Source organism: Nyctereutes procyonoides, unplaced genomic scaffold (genome assembly GCF_905146905.1).
Source record: "Nyctereutes procyonoides isolate TBG_1078 unplaced genomic scaffold, NYPRO_anot_genome, whole genome shotgun sequence".
Taxonomy (NCBI): Eukaryota; Metazoa; Chordata; class Mammalia; order Carnivora; family Canidae; genus Nyctereutes; species Nyctereutes procyonoides.
The window spans coordinates 30,546,709-30,566,860 of record NW_026575020.1 but is presented as its reverse complement, the minus strand read 5'-3'; the positions used below and the strand labels follow the sequence as shown (position 1 = coordinate 30,566,860).

Sequence of the window (20,152 nt, the reverse complement as noted above, 5' to 3'; positions counted from 1 at the left end):
GATAGACCCTAGCCTCCCCCTCAGGTGCCCTGACCAGCAGGGCTATGGGTCCAGAAGGGGGTGTACTAGGCCTGAAGTCAGCCCTCACGCGCCAGGGCCAGAGGGGTCGCAGATCCCTGCCTCAGGCAGCCCCAGCGCCTGGACTGGGCCCCTGCGCCTCCCGCTGTGGCCGAGCGGACAGGGGCGGGGTCAGGGCCAGAGAGGGGAGGGGACACTCGGAGGCGGGGTCGAGGCGGGGCGTCCTAGCCCCGCCCCTCTAGGGCCGTCGCCCGCCGCTGGATCCCGTGACTCCGGCAGAGCGCTCGGGTCACGAGTGCCAGCGCGGCCGGCCGAGGCGACATGGCTTCGGAGCCGGCGGTGCGCGCCAGGCTGCAGCGCGCGGGCCAGGAACACCTGCTGCGCTTCTGCGCCGAACTAGCGCCGGGGCAGCGCGCCGCGCTCCTAGCGGAGCTGGGGGCGCTGGAGCCCGAGGCGCTGCGGGAGCACTGCCGGCGGGCGGCCGCGGCCTGCGCGCATCCCCCGGGCCCGCCCCCCGACCTGGCCGCGCGCCTGCGGCCCCTGCCCCCCGAGTGCGTTGGCAGCGCGAGCCGGTGCGACCCCGAGACCCGGCTGCTCTGGGAGGAGGAAGGTAGGCGGGGCGGCGGGGGTCCCGGGCGGGGCGGGCCTGGCTAGCGGAGGGGCTTGCCCAACATGGGGAGACAGGAGAGCTGGTACTTGGAGGAGCTGGCGTGCCTTATTTCTTTGTGGGGACCCCTTTCCCACGCAGCTAGCGACTGGGGTGTCGGGCTCCAAAGGCCGCCAAGGTGGCGCCTGCCCCCAGGCGGCTTGCCCTCGGGAGAATGCTCCGTGCAGGCGCACACCTGGCTAGCCAGCAGCCCAGCCACACACCTATTGACCTCAGGGAACCCCTTGGCACACGCTCCCTTTCACATTAGCGCTCCCAGGTGCACTCTTGGCCTCTTGGCCTCACAGGTGAGGCAGGTGCTCTTGGAGGGAAGCCCAGGGCCCCCACTGCACTGCTCTGACTGGCCTGACCTGGTGTTCTCTCTGAAGGACCCAGGCTGGGAATGAACCCTGGAGGATGCCATGACGACCCCTGGTGGGTCCTGATAAGGGGGGTTTGTGTGGGGCCTGAGCCCACAGGAGATCAAAAGATATTTGAAGATTTCTGTCCCATCGCTATGAAGTCTTAGAGCCCTAGACACAAGTCTGGCTTGCTGAGAGGTGAAGGGGTGGTTCTGTGGCAGGTCCCAGGTGTCCCCTCACGGCACCCTGCACCTCCAGGTTTTCGCCAGATCGCTCTGAACAAGGTGGCTGTGCTGCTGCTGGCTGGGGGGCAGGGGACTCGCCTAGGCGTGACCTACCCCAAAGGCATGTATCAGGTGGGGCTGCCCAGCCAGAAGAGCCTGTATCAGCTGCAGGCCGAACGGATTCAGCGGGTGGAGCAGCTTGCTGGCGAGCGCCATGGGACCCGCTGTACCATCCCCTGGTGTGCCTTCTCTGTATTACCTTGACCCCAGAATAATCCCCTGCCCGGGTAGCATGAGTCCTGGCCTGCATCACGACCTGAACCCCAACCCCGGCACCTACCTAGGCTGGACCCCAAGACCAGCCCCCATCAGAGCCCCAGGTCCCAGAGGGGCTGGGCCCTTCAAATGGCCCTCTCAGCTTTGCCTGTCCTTTAAGGTACATCATGACGAGTGAGTTCACGCTGGGGCCCACAGCCACCTTCTTCCAGGAGCATGACTTCTTCCACCGGGACCCCAATAACGTGATCATGTTTGAACAGCGCATGCTGCCTGCTGTGAGCTTCGATGGCAGGGCCATCCTGGAGCAGAAAGACAAGGTTGCCATGGCCCCAGGTATGCATGACCCCTGACCCGGGGAAGGACTAGCTGGCCTAGACCAAGGAGCTAATTAGAGGTTGGGAGGACTGTAGCAGAGGCTGAAGCGTTATGCTTCAAGGCTCTATGGTCCCAGCCAAGGGGCCCCCCCTCTCTGGACCTTGATTCCCATCTGTCACATGAGACAACCATAGGGCTACTTGGATTGTGATGAAGTGCTGCCTCAGGTACAAGGTCCAGCCCCAAGGGGCCTCCCCTGCCTCCAGCACGCCCTGGACTAGATGGCTGAAGCCCAGCTGGAGTCCTCGAAAGAGCGGTCCTTCTCCCTCTGTAGATGGCAATGGGGGGCTCTACTGCGCACTGTCAGACCACCAGATTCTGGAGGACATGGAGCGTCGAGGAGTGGAGTTTGTGCATGTGTACTGTGTGGACAACATCCTCGTGCGGCTGGCTGACCCGGTCTTCATTGGCTTCTGCGTGCTTCGCGGCGCAGACTGTGGGGCCAAGGTGAGCCCCCCCCCACCCCCCCACCCCGCCCCCCCGGCTTGCCCAGCCCCTCCCCCGCCCGTCCCCGGTCCACCCGGTCATGTCCCTCCTCCCAGTCCCACCCCGGTCCACCTGGCCCCGCCCCGGTCTGCCTCGCCCCGCCCCTCCTCGCCTCGGTCCGCTTGGCCCGTACCCTGTCCGCCAAGCCCTTCCTCCCCCCCGCCCCCTGTCCGCCTGGCCCCGCCCCTCCTCCCAGCCCCGCCCTCGGTCTGCCGGGCCCCGCCCCGTCAGCCTTCCCAGCCCAGGCCTTGGCCGCAGGTGGTGGAAAAGGCCTACCCAGAGGAGCCAGTGGGTGTGGTGTGCCAGGTGGACGGGGTCCCCCAGGTGGTGGAGTACAGCGAGGTCAGCCCCGAGACTGCTCAGCTTCGTGGGCCTGATGGGCACCTGCTCTACAGCCTGGGCAACATCTGCAACCACTTCTTCACCCGAGGCTTCCTCCAGATGGTCAGCAGGTGTGCTCAGCAGGTGGCCGCGGGTGGTGGCCAGAGTGGCTCCCCGGGGTGTCCTGTCTGAACTGTGTCTTTCCTCGTCTTGTCATCCTGTTGTTCTCCAGCGAGTTTGAGCCCTTGCTGAAGCCACATGTGGCTGTGAAGAAGGTCCCATACGTGGATGAGGAGGGAAATCCGGTAAAGCCGATAAAACCAAACGGGATAAAGATGGAGAAGTTTGTGTTTGATGTGTTCCCGTTTGCTAAGTTAGTGGCAGAAGTCATTTATTTTTTCTTTCTTTCCTCTCTGTTTTGGTGGTGGGTTCTGAGGCCCAGCTGGGCCGGGAATGGAGGCATGTGGGGCACACAGTGGGCCACCCCCTTTGCAGTGGGGAGCAGGGGCTGTAGGCAGGCTCAGGGACAACACCAGGGGAAGCAGCCCCCGCATTGTGAGCATGGCAGCATCTGGGGCTGTGTACTCGGGGAGACACCCCTGCTCCTCCTGAGCCCTCTGTCTGTTCCTGGCCCGGGGTTAGGAGGTTGTTTCCAGGCCAGGGGGCTGGGGGCCTCCCCGGGGGGGGGGGTTGGCTCTTACTCTGGGGTCCCAGGGTCTGGGGGTTTGGCTGGTGGGAATGGAAGGACGTCAAGCAGCCGCAGGGATCTCAGGAGCAAAGATGCAGGTGTTGCCTGTGGCCCCTCCATAGAGGCGACTGCCCCTTCTCATCGTCACTGCAGTGCAGCCTTCACCTGCCCAGGACCAGGGCCTCTGGCCAGGACATCTGGTCACTAGTTCTCATCCACACAGGAGTTTCGTGGCCTTTGAAGTGTCTCGGGAGGAGGAGTTCTCTCCTCTGAAGAATGCTGCCTCGGATGCCAGAGACAACCCCGCCGTGACCCGGCGTGCCCTGCTCATGCAGCATTACCGCTGGGCCCTGCAGGCAGGGGCCCACTTCCTGGATGCGTGTGGGGCCCGGCTCCCTGAACTGCCCAGGTGAGTGTGGCCTCAGCGTGCTCTATCCGGGTCCATCCCCCAGCCCCAGGCTTGCCGACTCTGCTGGGCTGTGGTGTGGCCTTGTGCTCCGAGTGGCCACATGCCCTGGCCAACCTTGCGGTGACTGGGGCCTCGGGGCCAACCCCTAGAAGTCTGCTTGGGGACTGGGGGAGGTGGGTGGCTGCCACCCTTCCTGACTCACTTATGAGCTCTGAAACCAAGACCTCGGCATGACATTTGGAAAACAGCAAGGCAGGTCACTCTTCAGGGCCAGCGAAGGAAAGGATGTGAGGTTTCCATCTTCTCAGTTATCCGCAGCCCCAGCCTAACCTGGCTGCCCGGGTGCTGTGAGGGGTGCCTGCAGGGACGAGGGGGGTTTTCCCGCCCAAAGAAGAGCCTGCCACTTGGGCAGGGGCAGTTTGCGGAGGGCTCCGGGTGTGCAGAGGAAGCGGGGATTGCTGAGAAGAGACCTTGGGGAGCTGGGTCAGGCAAGGACAGCCCCAGGGCACACACCCCGGAGCAGGTGCTGACACGTGGGCTCCCACAGCCTGCCGGACGGCACAGAGCCTCCAGCCATCTGTGAGATCTCACCCTTGGTGTCCTACGCTGGAGAGGTGAGAGCCGACGGCCCCGTCTAGAGCTTTCTGGGGTAGGGCATGCATGATTGGGGGGGGAAGACTGGGGAGAAGTGGGTGCTGGGGTGGAAGGTCACAGCTCTGACTCAGTTTACCAATGGGGCAAATAGTTTCTTAAGTTAGAGAGGATCTTCTGGGCCATGAGTGGGGATGAGGAATCAAGATCCTCATAGGTCTCGGAGAGGCAGGAAGATGTCAGCGTTTGGGGTTCCGGCAAGGAAGACTTTATGGAAGCCTTGCTGAGGGAGCGATACTGGCCCCGACCCTCTGACTGGACCTCCCTGAGCATGCCTAGAGACTCCTAGGACCTGGGTCTAAAGGTGGCATCCAAGCCTTGTTCTGGAAGCCTCTCCGGCCCTGCCTTACTGTGGCTCAAGAACAGTTTGTGCCCCCTCTATGCACTAGATGTGAAAATGTGGCCATCATGACTTTATTGTCTCCAGGGTCTGGAGATGTACCTGCAAGGCCGCGAGTTCCGGTCCCCCTTCATCCTGGATGAGAACCAGGCCAGGGCTCTGCAGGCCTGACTGGCTCCCAGACCTGCCAACCCCAGGGCCTGAGGGCTGGGGACACAGCTTACTCCACCAGGGTGGGGCCTCTCCCACCACGGGTTCCCACGGACACAAATGATCCTAGGCCTGCTAGAGACCTACGAGGGTTTTTTACTCTGGGCTCCTGGCTGCGGGAGGCAGAAGTGTGGCATCCCGGTCCCGTTCCCTGCCTGGGGGGGGTGGGGGGGGACTGGAGGATCAATGGCCCCTTCTAGCCCTCCACGCAGCTCCCCTTGGTGAAGAGCGACAGCCACGCAGCTTCTCTGCAGATACACAGATGGGCAGGGAGGGAGGGGAGGGAGGGGAGGGCGCCCCTCCCTCGCAGGGCGAGGTGTGGAAGGTGCTGCCCCCTCCCTCCCTCCCTGGCAGCCAACAGGAAGCCGGGTGAGGCTGGGGGGGGGGTGGCACAGCCTGGCCCCCAATTTCTCACCACCCCCAGCCCACACTCAGCCTGCACACCTAAAGGGGGAGCCTCTCCATTTCCCCAGAGGCCTCGATTCCTCCGCCACCTCTGTGGTTGGTTCAGGCCCCTGCATTTTAGGTGCTTCGACGAAGAACCAGGGGGACCAAGAACCAGGGGGCCGACACTAGGGGCCTCACCACGTGGCTCCTCAGTCTGGAACGCAAGCGGCCAGAGAGAGCTCCACCCCTCGACTCTCCACCGACCGGAAGCGGGCTTGCTAGTCGGCCACACGTCGTGGCGCTCTCTAGAGGGAGACGCGGCCTCCATGTCGGGGCGCAGGCTCGGGCATTGCACCCCTGCAGCCAGACCGGGGCTGGGGGGAAAGCCGCGGGCCCAGCCCCTCGCCCCTGCCTGCTTTCCCCTCCGCAAGGCAACACAGGGGGTCACCCCCCACCCTGGCCTGCGCTGCAGCCCTCACCGCGTGGGAGCCGGGCTCCCCCCAGGAAAAGGATGTCCTCTGGACGGCGGCTTGCAGCGGGCGCTGGGCCCCCTGCATCCTGACCTGGGCCGCGCCCAACCCCTCCCCCCCAGGAGGACTGTGTACCCCCCAGGCCCTGCCAGTCCTTCGTAACCTCAGAGGTGACCCGTGTGCCTGGGGACCCTTCCCTCGGCTGCTCCGCAGGCAAGCGGAGGGCCCGGGGCGGGGAAGGGCCGCCAAGGGGGAGGTCCCGGTAGGTCGCGGGTCTCGCCCCCAGCTGCCGCTCCCCAGCGCCACAGCCCCAAACTGTGCAACCTGTCTTCTCAGCAGGAGGGTCAGCTACGGACGCCGTTGCTGTGAAAGGGCGGTTTATTTTAAAATAATTAGACCCTTCTATTAGGTCTCACACAGCGCGGAGGGAGGCAGGGAGGTGCCGGGTGCGGACCGCCGTCTCCGCTGACCCGCAGCTTACAGGATGGTAGGGCTCCCAGTCCTTTCTCACGGGCGTGCGCGCCCCTTCCCGCTGTGTCCTCCAGAGAGGCCCCTCGGGCTACCCGGACAGTCTCTGACCCCAGACGAGCCATCGTGGAACCACTGACTTCTGAGGGACTGCCACGCTCGGATGCGACAGAATGCGGGGGCGGGGGCGGGGGCGGGGCAGATTTCCAATAAACGCAGGAAGCCGTGATGATCCCATCCCGGGCCCGGCCAGAGCAGTGCCTGCCGCGCTCGTCCGTGCGCCGGAACAGGGGGCCACACGCCCCGCCGCTCGCGCTCTGCGCCGCCCAACTCTTCAGCGGGGGCGGGGGTGAAGGGGCTGGGACCACCCAGTGAGTGGGTCGGACACCCTGGGGGCGGCTCCCAGTCTGCCCGCCCTCTCCGCCGATAGAGGGGTGGGGGCACCGGAGCGCACGAGGGCTCTCGGGGACAGGCCCGGTGCTCATGGAGCAGGACGCACGGCCAAGACCGCGGGGGGGCGGCGGGCTCAGCCCAGGGGCCCGGCCGCACAGCACCGAGCACGGCCCGGAGCCCAGCCGACCCTCGGGACGCCTCCACTCGCTGCGGGGGCCGTCGTCGCGCCTCGACGATGGACGCGGGGAGCCGCCGTCCCGTCGCCGGGCTGCGCGGCCCACCTAGCTCCGGGCGGGGCAGTCGGGCCCCGGAATCCCCGCCACGCGGCGACGCCGGCGGGTTCCCCGGAGCGCACGCCGAGCCCAGGCCGAGGCTGCGCGCGAGCGGGCGAGCTGTGCGCAGGCGCGCGCGGGCGAGCGCCGAGGCCGTGAGGTCACGGCGCAGGTGCGGCTGTGCGCAGGCGCGCGCGGGCGAGCGCCGAGGCCGTGAGGTCACGGCGCAGGTGCGGCCGTGCGCCGACGCCGTGGGACGTAAACACGCGCGCGCGCGCGCGCAGGGGCCGCGAGGGCGCGCGCAGGCGCAGTGCGGGGTTTAGGAGGGCGCGGCGCAGGCGCATTGGCGGCGCACGCGATGGGCGGGGTGTGGACGCCGCTGCGATGGCTGCCCGCAGGTGTCGGACCAGCGGAGCCCCCGGCCCCTCTCAGAGCCCGGCCTCCTGACGCCGCTAGGGGGCGGGGCCCCCCCGGGCCGCCTGCGACGCTGTCATGTATCCGCCGCTGCCGCTGCCGCCGCCGGCGCCGCATCGGGACTTCATCTCGGTGACGCTGAGCCTCGGCCAGAGCTACGACGGAAGCAAAAGCTGGCGGCGGCGCTCGTGCTGGAGGGTGAGGGTCCGGGCCGGGGTCGCGGGGTCCCGGGGTCGCCGACCCGCAGCCGTCTTTGGGGCCGGAGCTCGGCGGGTCAGGAGCTCGGCCTGGGCGCCGCGGTCTCGGGCTCGGGGCGTCCACACCTCGCGTCCGGGCAGACGGCGGGGTCCCTTCGGCCGCGGCCGTGCGGTAGGCGGGGCTCCTCCGCGCGGCTCTCCCGGCGTCCCTGTCCGTGCCGAGAGGGCCCCTGCTCCGGCCGCGGGAACGAACTGGCCGCGGCGGACCGGGGTCCCGGTGCTGTTGTTTCCGGTCACAAGCCTCCTTCCCCGTGCCTCCCTTAGAAATGGAAGCAGCTGTCGAGGTTGCAGCGGAACGTGATACTCTTCTCGCTCACGTTCCTGATGCTCTGTGGCTTCCTGTCCTACATCAGCGTGGCTGACCAGTGGAGAGGTACCAGCTGCACCATCCCTGAGGGCGGGGCGGGCCACAGGTGGGCAAGAAGTCCAGGCAACCAGGAGCGGGAGCACTGTCAGCCGTGGGGCTAGACGGGGATGTGAGTTCCGTTTGTCCATGGCAGCTTCCTCAGCATCTGCTGTCTGTACCCGCGTTCCCTCCTTTCTGTCTCGCAGAGAAATGGAGGTCCTGTGGTCCCAAGCTCTGCTGGGACCCCCCTCCCCAACTTCCTCCCCGTGTTACCGTTTCTGGAAAGGCCCCGGGCAGAGTCCTGGTGAGCCTGCAGGGGATCCTGCTGTATTTCTCCGTGAGGTGCTGAGGGGCAGCAAGGAAGGCTGAGGAGGTGCTGCAGGCGGCTCAGGCCTGTGGCCTGCCTGCTACCATTTGTACTCCCTGAGAGGGAGGAGGTTAAGACGCCCTGCTCGTGGGGCGTGGGTTGGGGTTAAGGACCACAACTGCCAGCGCCTCGAGAAAGGTTGGGTTCCCTCTGGCCGTTCTGGGATTCACCTGAATGACCTTCCTCAGGTCTCAGCACGTCCTTTCCTAAGGGATCACGGCTGCTGCGATGTCGTCCTCTACGACCCACTTTGAATCTCCTCTAGGCTGTGTGGCCAGTGGGAAAACGCTTGTTTTTATTCTCTTGTTCAGCCGTGGACGGCAGGTCAGCGGAAGAGCAGAAAACGAGACCAGCGGATCCACCCGTCTTGCCAGCTCCTCAGAAAGCAGATGCACATCCAGAAAACATGCAGGGGGCCTTACCTCAGGTACTGTAGCTGAACTACATGTGCGCTTGGAACCGAGGTGTAACTGGGGTCTGTCCGCAGGGTTTTCCAACAGATGGGGAGAATTTTCTGTCTCACCGTGGGGTTGATGTTTGAAGCTCGTGCTCCTCGTTCTGGGCTGGCAGGATGATGCTTGGGGCGGGAAAGGGGAATACTCTTTCCCTTGTTCCTCTCGAACACTTGCTCACGTGCCAGAACCTCTGTTAGCTGGTGAGCAATACAGACCCATTCCCCTCGCGAGGAGCTATGGGCTGGCGGGGCAGGCAGGCGGCCCGTGGTATACATCCTGCGAGGGAGAGGGCTGTGGCCACCGTGAGGGATGAGGCTGGCGCCGGTGCCCCAGTCAGGGGAGCCCCTGTGAGGGTGGCACACCGAATCGATGCCTGAGGCTGAGACTCCGCTGGTTCTGGCTGGACTCAGGAGAGCAGGGCTTGAGTTGAACAAAAGTGCCCAAGGCCGGGGAGGTGGGCTTGCTCAGGGAGCTGAAGCGTCAGAACATCTGGACGGGACAGGGGGGCTGGGATTGGTCCAGGCCGGGCCCTATGGGCAGGGCTGCCCGGGTGAGCAGCAGGACGCAGCTCTCCAAAGTGTCATAACCCGGAGATTGTATGTAAAAAAGCGCGTCTTCTCCCTTGTAGAGCCAGCAGGTGTTTTTTTCACTTCTTCTGGTCGCTCTTTTACACACGGGCTCTCTCGTAATTGTAACGAAAGTGGAGCCGTCCTGGCACGTTTCCCCACCGAACGCCACGTTCCCAGAGCTGTTTTGGGAGGTCAGTGATCCAGAGCGTGGTGTCCACCAGGGGCCTGGACGGTAAGGCCCCTGGTCCAGACCTCGGGACACGGAGCTCCTCATGGAGGCCGCTTGGACTTCATCTGTTGCTCAGGCTCCAGCACTGGTTCCCCACACCTGGGTCAGCCTGGGTGGTTTGCTTCAGCCGGACCCCTTTCTCTTGGCCACGGGGTTCCTGGCTCTATGTCGTTTGCGTCTATACAACGGGAACAGCGTCACGGATTCCGTGGATGCCAAGAAGCAGGGATTTTGTCCGATTCCCAAGTGGGCCTCCTTGCTGTCCTCTGGAGGCGGCGCCTCGTCCAGCCCTGTGTTGAGGACTGGCTGTTCCCGGGCCCCTGCACTCCATCCCTGGACCCGGCGCCTTCCCCCACTGCACCGTTCCCGAGGATGAGGTGCAAGAGTCCTGGGGCGCTGGACCGCGACGGTGTTCTCTCTGGTTCCATCCACAGACACGTGGTCCTGACCCTTTCTTGCTACTTTTACGATCCGTGACAGCCTGGCAACATCCCGGACCTGGAGTTTAACCCGCCGTCTAGGGGTGCACCAGCCCGTTGGCATGGTCTCCGTCTCAGTTGGTCAGGGCCAGGAGATCACACGTCAGGATCTCCTGGCGAAAGCTGCGAGTGGTGATGGAACACAGGGAGTTTCCTCCGGGGCTGTGTGCTTCTAGCCAGTTCACATGCTCCGTGGGGCTGGGCCTGACAGGGAGAGCGTCCCGGGCGGGGAAGGAACAGCACGCAGCTCGTAGGCAAGTGAACTATTTTCACGGGTGACTCATATTTTTATCTAGAAGCCTCAGAGGCATTTCCGACGGGGACCACCCAACCTGCTTCTTAGAACCCCCAGTAAAGACTCCGAGGACCCGAGGCAGGGAGACACCAAGCGGAGGGATGAGGCGGTGGGCGATGCTCATCAGGAGGAAAGCACGCAGAGAACGGTGGTCAGGTACGAGGAGCGCCACGCGGGGGGCTGCGTGTGCAGAAACGCCGAGGCCCCTGTATTTGGTGGTTTTTGAAAACCAGAGAAGGAGAATGAGCATGATGCTAAAGTATATTGTCCTTTCAGAGCAGGCAGGATAGAAGGTGGGGGTGGGGGGCTCAGGGTGGGAGGGGGGGTCCCTGCCTGGAGTGGAGGGTGGCAAGGCACTGGCCAGGGCTGGGCAGTGGGACCTTGGGGCGTTGGCAGTCTTCGCCCTCCAGCTGGCTGGTGGCTCTTCCTTCTGTCCCTGAAGCTGGAGGGGAGCGGTGATTGAGCCGCAGCCCGGCACCGAACTTCCTTCGAGGAAGGCAGAGGCCCCCGCCAGGCCTTCCTCACAGGCCCCCAGGATTCAGAACCCAGCAGGTAAGTCCCTACCTGCACCCCGTTGGGTCTCACCTGGACGCTGTGACGGAGAGGGTACGTGTACACCCGGATGAGCGTGCGGTACATGCGCTGGAGTGCCTGCCGTCCCTCCGAGTGCTGGTCACCCTCAGACCCTCAGGCAGGCCACAGCTCTCCTTAGGGCCTTGGAGAGGACACGGGGCTCCTCAGTAGCCCGTTGACTGGGCCCCGACTGTCGCTGGAGCCACGGGCCGCCGGGTGGGCAGGAGGCTCGTTTCCAGCCTGCGCCCGTGCCACGGCGGGGTCTGGGGAATGTGGAGATGCGGTCGCCCCTCAGCGTCTCCACCCAGACCCATTGGGTCCCAGCAGCTCTGCGGGGTCCTGCGTGGTCACACCAGTAGTCGAGGGACTTCTGGGCGCTGGCACTCTGTGAGCCCCAGGTGGCCTGCCTGCTTCGGTCCTCACGGCACTCTCTGAGGTCATCTGTTGGTGGTGTCCCTGCCCCACGGACCGGAGAACTGAGGTTAGGCCAGTGACGGCCCAGACCACGGCCTCATGCAGCGGGTCTTTGGGTGCTTGCGCCAGGCCAGCTGAGTCTGGGGCCCAGGCAGTGACCCTCTGGACCCGGCTGCCATGGCCTCCGTAGGAGGGGGGGTGGGACACGTGGCCCAGGCATGTGGGGGAGACACAGCGATCGTGGGGCTCTGCAGACGGATGCCAAGGTTGCGGCTGTCCGCGTCAGACCCGTGGGAAGAGCACGTGCAGTGACGCCATCGACATGCACGGTCTCATCTACCTGGTGACTGTGTGATTCGGTCCTGTCCTCCTACGTGTGGAGGGCAGTCACAGGTCCCCCAGAAAGGCTCCGGGGGGCCCCAGGTGTGTCTGTTCCACGGGACTTCCTGTCCTGTTTGCAAATACACGTGCCCGGGGCTGACGGGGCGCGAAAGGGGCCCTTTGAAGCTGAGGCGCCCTGTGCAGGTCACCCGCAGCCAGCTCACGGGGTACCCCTGAAGCCACGGGATCCTGTGCAGGTGCTGGGCCATCTCCTTGGGGGTCTCCGCTCGCTGCGTGTTCCCTGCAGTCCCAGAGGGTGGAGGCGACGGGCCCAGGCCAGGTGGTTGAGACCTCGCCACCTTGGCAGCTGTGTCCAGCTGTGAGGGTCCGACCTTTGGCGCCGTCCACTGCTGCCCCGTAGCCCTGGACGGTGCCCCCCGGCCCTGTTCCTTGTGGAGCTGCAGAGGGGTCTGTCTAACCCTCACCGCGCTGGTCCTGTGACCTGCTCTCTCCCTCCAGCCTCCCCAAACGAGCGTCAGAGAGCTGTGATCGACGCCTTCCGCCACGCGTGGGCCGGATACCGCAAATTCGCCTGGGGCCATGATGAGCTGAAACCTGTGTCCAGGTCCTTCAGTGAGTGGTTTGGCCTGGGCCTGACCCTGATTGACGCCCTGGACACCATGTGGATTTTGGGTCTGAAAAAAGGTATCCGCTCCTTCCCAAACACACAGCCCCGATTCTCCTCGGGTGACACTCGGGCGGGCGGAAGGGAGGGTGAACGGTGCCTGGATGGGGGAAACGCTGCTGTTTCCTTCTGGCGTGCTCTCCTTCTCGTGGGTGACGGGAGTGGACGTGCCGTGCACAGGCAGCTGCTTTGCTGTTTGATGTCAGGCTCCCGAGGACCCACAGGGCAGGCCCCCCCCGCCCAGCAAGTTCCAGCCAGTGCTTCCGCGGCGGCCAGAAGGGGCTCTGTGGCGGGAGGTGACCCGTGACACGAGAGGCCGTCAGCACCGGGGTCTGTGCCTCACGCACGTCCTCCTCGAGCCACACGGATCGGGTGGTCGTGGGATCACCGGCCTAGGTTATCTCTGAGCCGATCTCAGGAAGTCCAGTTAAGTCATCCAAGGAGGCCAACGCCTCCTGTGAGGTGACCCCACGGCCTCGGATGCCACGATCTTTCATGACGACTGCCTGAGCACCCGAGTGCATGCCGGCTCGCCTTATCTGTGTGCTGGGGGGTGTGAGGGCTCCTGCCCAGCCCGCAGGCCATGACTTGCAGACCTGTGGGAGAGAGAGAGAGAGGGGAGGAAGCACAGAGCCCCGAGGGAGAGGCCCCGGGGCACGAGGCCGGCAATGGGCTCCCCTACCCTCGCTGTTTCACGTCTCAGAGTTTGAAGAGGCCAGGAAGTGGGTGTCGAAGAAGCTACGGTTTCAGAAAGATGTGGACGTCAACCTGTTTGAGAGCACAATCCGGATCCTTGGTGGGCTTCTGAGCGCCTACCACCTGTCAGGGGACGAGCTCTTCCTGAGAAAGGCTGTGAGTGTCTCAGCCCGGGCCGGCTCGCGCTGCGGGGAGAGGAGTCCCAGCGAGTGAGCAAACAGTTGTTTCTCGGCTCGAGGGATTGGGGGGCATGAGGGGGTCCGTTCCCAGATCTCCCACCCCTGATCCGGTGGGGCCTCCTTTGCGCACGTGCGCACGAGCTGGCCTAGCGCTGCCTGTATCACCGCGACCTGCAGGGAATTCCTCTCGGAGCTCTGCGGGGCCAGCTCCGATTTGCGGCCATGGTGCGTCGAGGCCGGGTGAAGCTGGCAGGTCCCACGTCCCCATAACTGGGCAGACTCAGGGCCGGGGTGGCGTCATGGGACGGAGGCAAGGCCGCCGGGCGGCAGGGAGCCTTGACGCCTCACCATGTTGTTGTGTCAGGAAGATTTTGGGAATCGGCTCATGCCTGCGTTCCAGACGCCTTCCAAGATCCCGTACTCCGACGTCAACATCGGCACTGGGGCCGCCCACCCGCCCCGCTGGACCTCGGACAGCACGGTGGCCGAGGTCACGAGCATTCAGCTGGAGTTCCGGGAGCTCTCGCGCCTCACGGGAAGTAAGAAGTTTCAGGTAGGCAGGGGCCCGGCGGGTGCAGGGGGCGAGGGCTGGGGTGCACCCCTGACCCTGGGCCGCGGCGACACCACCCTCCCGTGTCCTCTGTCGGTCCCTGTTTGCTGTCAGCGGATCCCTCTTCCTCCCTGATGACGGATGCTGGGGCGTCGAGGCATCACCGGGGCCCAGGTCCTCAGGGTCCCCCCCGCCGGCCTCCCACGTGCCGCAGTGGCATGCGGACAGCGGGGGTGTTGGGAGGAGGGTGCTAGCACCCCTGGGGTCGGCTGGGCTAGGTGGCTCTGTGCTGTGTGGCCTCTGGGCCTGGTGGTGGTTTTTGGACTCCCCGCCCAGCTGTCAGCGTCTTTGTCAGACAGTCCTCGTCCCTCCACGCTCCTCCTGGGTAGCTTCTGCACTCGGCACACTGTGCCGTTCGTTCTCCTCTTTCTCTTGAGACACTGAGATGTGGGTCACGTGCTAAGAATGCGAGGCTCTCCACGTGCAGCCATACCGCATTCCTCGGGCACAGCGGTTGCCATGTTCTGAGTCCCGAACGACGTCCCCCCTGAGAGGTGATCCATCGCCCGTGACGCACCCTCCTGCCCTCCGGGGCCTTGGCCCACATTGGGGACCACAGAGCGAGCCATGTGCGTGTGGGTGGCTCTCCCTGTTTTTCATCCGGCGTGGGCGAGGTCCTGCAGCACAGGCCTCCCGCGTCTGGCCCTTTCGGCGCGCGCGACGTTGTCGTCTGCGTGGAAAGCATTTCCGGACACGTCTGTGTCATGGCACGTGTGCAGGTCGCCCCTGTCCGTGGCCCAGCAGCACCCCATCGTGTGGACGAAGCCCGTGATGTCCTGTCCAGGCGCTCGTCGGCGGGGGGCGCCGGGTCATCTCCGACGGGGGGCGGGGGGGACGGACATGGGGGGTGAGGGCCGTGCTCCCGTGACCATCGTAGCGGGCGCGTCAGGGTGCCCCGCGCTCGATGTGGTTTCCGTACCCATGACTTGCGGCATTTCCGATGCGGGCCGCCCCAGGTGTTTGTGTCCTGGGGGGACGGGTGGTGTGCGGGCCCCTCCGCCTCGGGAGGATCTATGAGTCAGCGTGGGCGTCCGTGTGGGGTAGAGGCCAGACTGCCGGTCTTCGTGCGGGGTCCTGAGCGTGGTGACAAAATGCGCACAGAGTTGTGGAGCCTGGTTGCGGGGAGCCACCTGGGATGACGGGCGAGCTGAGAGGAGCTGAGGCCGTTGGGTCTTGTGGCCGCTCAGGAGTCACCGGGTGGACGCATGGCAAGCCCGGGCGCATAAGCAGACATGCCTGCCTTCCCTCCAGCGAGTGGGAGAAGACGGCCATGCCTGGGCCGGAGGTGGTGGGGACGGGGCTGTGGTCTCGAGGCACAGCCCCCTGCGGCTGAGCTCAGCTCTATCACCGGGCCTGTGGCCCCTGCCCAGGCATCGAGGCAGTCGTGCGTGAACAGACGGGCTCAGCGCTGTGGGGCCCGCCCGGGCGGGTCTCAGAAACCCCCCTGCCCAGGGCAGCCAGGCTGAGGGCGCCATGGCCGGGATCATGGCCTGCTCTCTGCTCTGCAGGGCCCAGTGGGTCAGTCCTGGCGGGGGGGGGGGGGGGAGGGACGAGCCCACGGAGCCCCTCTGTGCCACGGGCCACCCTGCTCCCCCCTCGTCTGCCCCAGGAGGCTGCGGAGGAGGTGACGCGGCATGTCCACTCCCTGTCGGGCAAGAAGGACGGGCTGGTGCCCATGTTCATCAACACGCACAGCGGCCTCTTCACGCACATGGGCGTGTTCACTCTGGGAGCCAGGGCCGACAGCTACTACGAGTACCTGCTGAAGCAGTGGATCCAGGGTGGAAAGCAGGAGACGCAGTGAGGCCGGTTTTTGCTGCCTTGGGGTGGGGTCCCCACGCCCCCTGATCCCCAGTCCTTGGCCAGGCAGCCGCAGCCATGCCGGCCCAGCCTCGGCCCCCCCACCTCGGGAACGTGTTTCTTCCAACCATGGCCTTTGTGCCGAGGATGAGGAGGAGGGGGCCTGGGGCCTGCCTGGTATGCGCTGAGGGGGCCCCCTGTCTGCTCAGGTTGTTAGAAGACTACCTGGAAGCCATCGAGGGAATCAGAAGGCATCTGCTGCGCAGGTCTGAGCCCAGAAAGCTCACCTTCGTGGGGGAGCTGGCCCACGGCCGCTTCAGCGCCAAGATGGTGAGCACGTGCGTGACCCGGGGAGGGCGGGGGGACCTTGGACTCCCATCGGACAGCTTTGTGAGTCAGGACATTGCAGAGAGCGATGGCAGCCCAGCCGTGGAGCGTGAGTTCTCCCGGTTCGGGTCCGCTTGCGTCGGGTCCAGGCAGGGCTGCGTGGTCCGGACCCGTTCCCGTGACAACAGCAGGGCGCAGTCACAGGGGCACTGAGGTCCGCAGTGGGCACCAGGCCCCTCCCCCAGGGCCCTCCCCGTGCCTCTCCGTGTCCCCTCTGCCCTGGGGTCACTGCTGGTCTCCTACTATGGGTCCCGCTGAAGCCCGGGGGTGTCTGGGGTCGGGGTCGGTTCAGGGGAGCCAGCCGCTACCTCCCCGCCCCCCCGCCCCCCGCTTCCCCGCTCACGTAGAGCGCCAGATGCTGGGCCTGCGGGGAGTCCCTTGCCCGTGTGGAACCGAGGCAGCGCCAGCCCTGCTGTCGGCGCCACGCCCCCTGCCCTGTGCGGCCACAGACTCCGCAGTGGTGAGGACCTGCTCTGATTTCAGGACCACCTGGTATGCTTCCTGCCAGGGACGCTGGCTCTGGGCGCCCACCACGGCCTGCCCGCCGACCACATGGAGCTGGCCCGGGCGCTCATGGACACCTGCTACCAGATGAACCGTCAGATGGAGACGGGGCTGAGCCCCGAAATCGTGCACTTCAACCTGTACCCCCAGAACGACCACAAAGACGTGCAAGTCAAGGTGAGCAGGGCCGGGGTGTGGGGGCGGCTGGGGGCCTGGCCTGAGCTCAGCCCGCATTTCCCTCCGCCCCCCCGGCCCCACAGCCGGCCGACAGGCACAACCTGCTGCGGCCCGAGACGGTGGAGAGCCTGTTCTACTTGTACCGCCTCACGGGGGACCGCAAGTACCAGGACTGGGGCTGGGAAATTCTGCAGAGCTTCAACACGTACACGCGGGTGAGCTGCCTGCCGGCCATGTGGCCCAGAGCGGCTGGGACTGGGAGGGCAGGCACCGTGACCTCGGGAGTTCAGGGCACGTGGGACCCAGGGTCTTGGGGGCTGGGGCGTCCCGAGGGGCTTGCTTGTGTGGGGAGGGCGCCTGCGGCGGCCTGGTATACACGGGGCGCATCCTCCCCGGATATTCCGTGTGGCCTGGACAGCCCTCCTCCACCCCGGGATGAGCTCAGGGGCCCTGCTCCCCAGATGGCACTGGGACCGTGGCGCCTCTCGTCCTGCCATCGGGGCCATGGCTCAGACACGGTCATGCCCTGTCCAGGGCCCACCACCTGCCCTGCAGAGCCAAAGCTTGTCCTTTGCCCTGTGGTGTGGGAGGCGGTGGGTTCTGGGCTCCTCGGGTGCCCTTGGGAGGTGGCGCTTGCCATCGGGTCACTCGAGAGGAGCTGGCATCTCCGAGGGGGTGTCTGGAGGCCCCGTGGCCAACTGGCTCCACTGAGGGGGGCCAGTTCCCTGGTGGACCTTGGGGTCCCCCGACCCCGACCCTGCCCTGGCCCGCGTAGGGCACACTGCGGTGAGGCAGGGAGACTTGGGGTGGGGTTCCTCTGGTTGCCGGGGCCTCACCCCCGGGCCGAGGCTGGCTCGGGGAGCTGCCTGTGCCTGCAGCCGTGATGCCATGGTCTTGCCTCTTGCGCAGGTCCCCTCGGGTGGCTACTCCTCCATCAGCAACGTCCAGGATCCCCTCAATCCCCAGCCCAGGGACAAGATGGAGAGCTTTTTTCTGGGGGAGACGCTTAAGTACCTGTATCTGCTCTTCTCTGATGACCCAGACCTGCTCAGCCTGGACACCTATGTGTTCAACACGGAGGCTCACCCCTTGCCCATCTGGGCCCCGCCTAGGGAGGTGTGACGCCCCTGTGGGCCCTGCCTCAGTTGTGACACATCCTTGCTGTGATTCAGGGTTGTCTTGTCCACTAGAGGAGAGTTTTTCCTTCTTCCTGTGAATCTTGAATCATGTTTACATTCCAAATACCCAAATATCTTCTCGTCTGCCGGTGCCCGGCCCCGTTTCCATCCCTCTATCTCCAGGGCTGCTCTGGGTCCCCCCACATCATGTTCAGAGACAATAGCTGAAGGGACGTACCAACCTGGGGCTCAGCCTGGGGTCTCAGAGCTGGCACGTATGCTGGTCCGAGTGTCTCAGTGCACCTGGCGGACTGTGGTGTTTACACATGGACTCAGGGATCCTCTCCTGGCCCTGCAGGGGGCGCCAGGAGAGGTGGGGACCAGTTCATCCTGCTCCTGGACTACGCCAAGGAATGGACTTTCCAGGCAGCATAAAATTAATGTTTCCTATGTTGGTAAGTGGATCTCTTCCTTGAATCATTTTTGTGTAGACTGAGAAAAAGCCATTGTTTTGGACATCTAGATTTCAGTCCGTTGATGTCAGCTTTGTGTCCCAGATCATACTGTCATTTTCCATACAGAAGTTAACACTGTGTGTAACTTACCTTTCATTGTACAAGTTGGCATGCTCACTCTTTGGGAACAGAAGGTTCACTCCAGCCTTCCCTGGAAACAAACAGCAAACAGTGGGTAGTGAGGAGTATTAAACCCAGTTTTGCTTTTCATTAACTTTTGCTACAGTTTATAAGATACAAAAGTTAATGCAATTCGGGACTTCAATATCATGGCAAGATGAGTATCGTCAAGGAAGTGGAGTGGGTGTCTGTAGCATGGTAGTGAGGTGGCTCCAACCTCTGATTCTCCCTAGAAACATAAAGGAGGCAGAACCATCATGATCAGTCTTCAACAACAGCAATAACCAAATCATGAGGGAAAAAAGTATGGCTCATTGAATGGAATGAAGTTAGTTGCTAGAAACTATCCCTAAAGAGGTCCAGATATGAGAATTCTTAGAAAAAGACTAAGAAGGTTCTTCAATGTGCTCTAAAAACTCAAAACATGCATGTGGTGATAAAACAAATCAGGAAATGTTTGTGTGCTCTGAGGATATTGGTAAGGGAAATCATCAAGAGGAATAAGTCTTTTGCTGAAGTGTGCAGTTGGGATATTTATCAGTGGTGGCCAGTAGCAGAAGGAGTTCTGAGAGGGCCCGGAAGTGGGACTGACAGCCCCTGATTTGAGCAGTGGAAGAAGAGCATGAAGAACCGTGAACAGAGCCCACAGGACCCCCAGGGCCCCATCCTAAGTCGGCCCTGCGTGTGCATTACCATAGGAGTCTCAGAAGACAGAAAGGGGCGTGACAATATTTGAAAAAGTGATGCAAATTTACCAAATTGGATGTCGTAAGATATAAATCTACGAATTCAAGACAGTGACTTCCTTGTGGAATCAATTCAGAGACACAGAGCAGATAGTGTTGAAAGAATCCTGATGTAATCAGAAGCAATGTGTGATGCATAAATCTCTTCAGTAAGGTCAACAGCCAATTTCTCCCCCCAAAATAGGGGGTGCCTGGCTGTCTCAGTGAAATGTTCAACATGTAATTTGGCTCAGGTCATGATCTTAGTGGGTCGTGGGACTGAGTCCAACGTTGGGCTCCCTGCTCAGTGGGGGATCTGCTTAAGATTCTCACCCTTTGCCCTTCCCCCCATGGTGGGTGCTCGCTCGCTTGCACTCTCTCAAATCTTTACAAACAGGCCAGAAGACTATGAATTCTATATATAGCAAAATTGACTCAAAAAAAATGGAGAATTTAAGACCTTCCCAGATAAAAGCCAAGGAGCTTGGTTGCCAGTCAGCCTGGTGTGTGTGAAGTGCTCCTGGGGATCCTTCAGGTGGAAACAAAAGGACACTAGGTAGTACCTCAACGCTCTAGGGAGAAATGAAGGTTTCTGCTAAAGACAGAACTGGGGAAATACAAACACCAGTATCCTGTTTTTTGTTGTAACTCCCAATTTTGATCCTACAGGACTTAACAGATACACATAAAAGCTCATTAAAAATTATGTCTGGGAGCCCACAATGTACAAAGTGTAATTTGTGATGACAGTAACATAAAGGAGTAGGTTGGAGTTGTTTAAATGATGGGTTATACATGTTAGTGAAGTTCATGTCCACTGGAAGTACATTACAAATTGAGGGTCTTAGATGTAATTAATCTCCATGGTAACCACAATGAACATACCTAAGAGATACAAAGGGAAATGAGAAGGGAATT

At 63.2% G+C, this 20,152-nt stretch overlaps 2 protein-coding genes across 3 annotated transcripts; both read left to right on the top strand.

The window, feature by feature from the left end:
- Positions 1-289: 289 nt before the first annotated feature.
- On the top strand, positions 290-5,171 carry UAP1L1 (UDP-N-acetylglucosamine pyrophosphorylase 1 like 1). Of its 2 annotated transcripts, XM_055319172.1 has the most exons (9): positions 290-628; positions 1,285-1,489; positions 1,687-1,862; positions 2,179-2,351; positions 2,649-2,842; positions 2,944-3,084; positions 3,623-3,808; positions 4,356-4,422; positions 4,887-5,171. In XM_055319172.1, exons 1-9 carry the CDS (start codon positions 340-342, stop codon positions 4,968-4,970), a joined length of 1,515 nt encoding a protein of 504 aa, XP_055175147.1. In that variant the 5' UTR covers positions 290-339; the 3' UTR covers positions 4,971-5,171. The 2 variants fall into 2 exon arrangements, with proteins under 2 accessions (XP_055175147.1, XP_055175145.1); XM_055319170.1 differs by lacking the exons at positions 4,356-4,422; positions 4,887-5,171 and having other exon boundaries at positions 2,944-3,765.
- Positions 5,172-7,351: 2,180 nt separating this feature from the next.
- On the top strand, positions 7,352-19,957 carry LOC129505860 (endoplasmic reticulum mannosyl-oligosaccharide 1,2-alpha-mannosidase-like). The gene is made up of 13 exons (XM_055319157.1): positions 7,352-7,611; positions 7,935-8,043; positions 8,695-8,810; positions 10,412-10,566; positions 10,853-10,962; positions 12,238-12,423; positions 13,107-13,255; positions 13,643-13,831; positions 15,498-15,688; positions 15,898-16,018; positions 16,559-16,756; positions 16,840-16,971; positions 17,666-19,957. The coding sequence occupies exons 1-13, from the start codon at positions 7,492-7,494 to the stop codon at positions 17,876-17,878; spliced, it is 1,989 nt and encodes a 662-aa protein (XP_055175132.1). The 5' UTR covers positions 7,352-7,491; the 3' UTR covers positions 17,879-19,957.
- Positions 19,958-20,152: the final 195 nt, after the last annotated feature.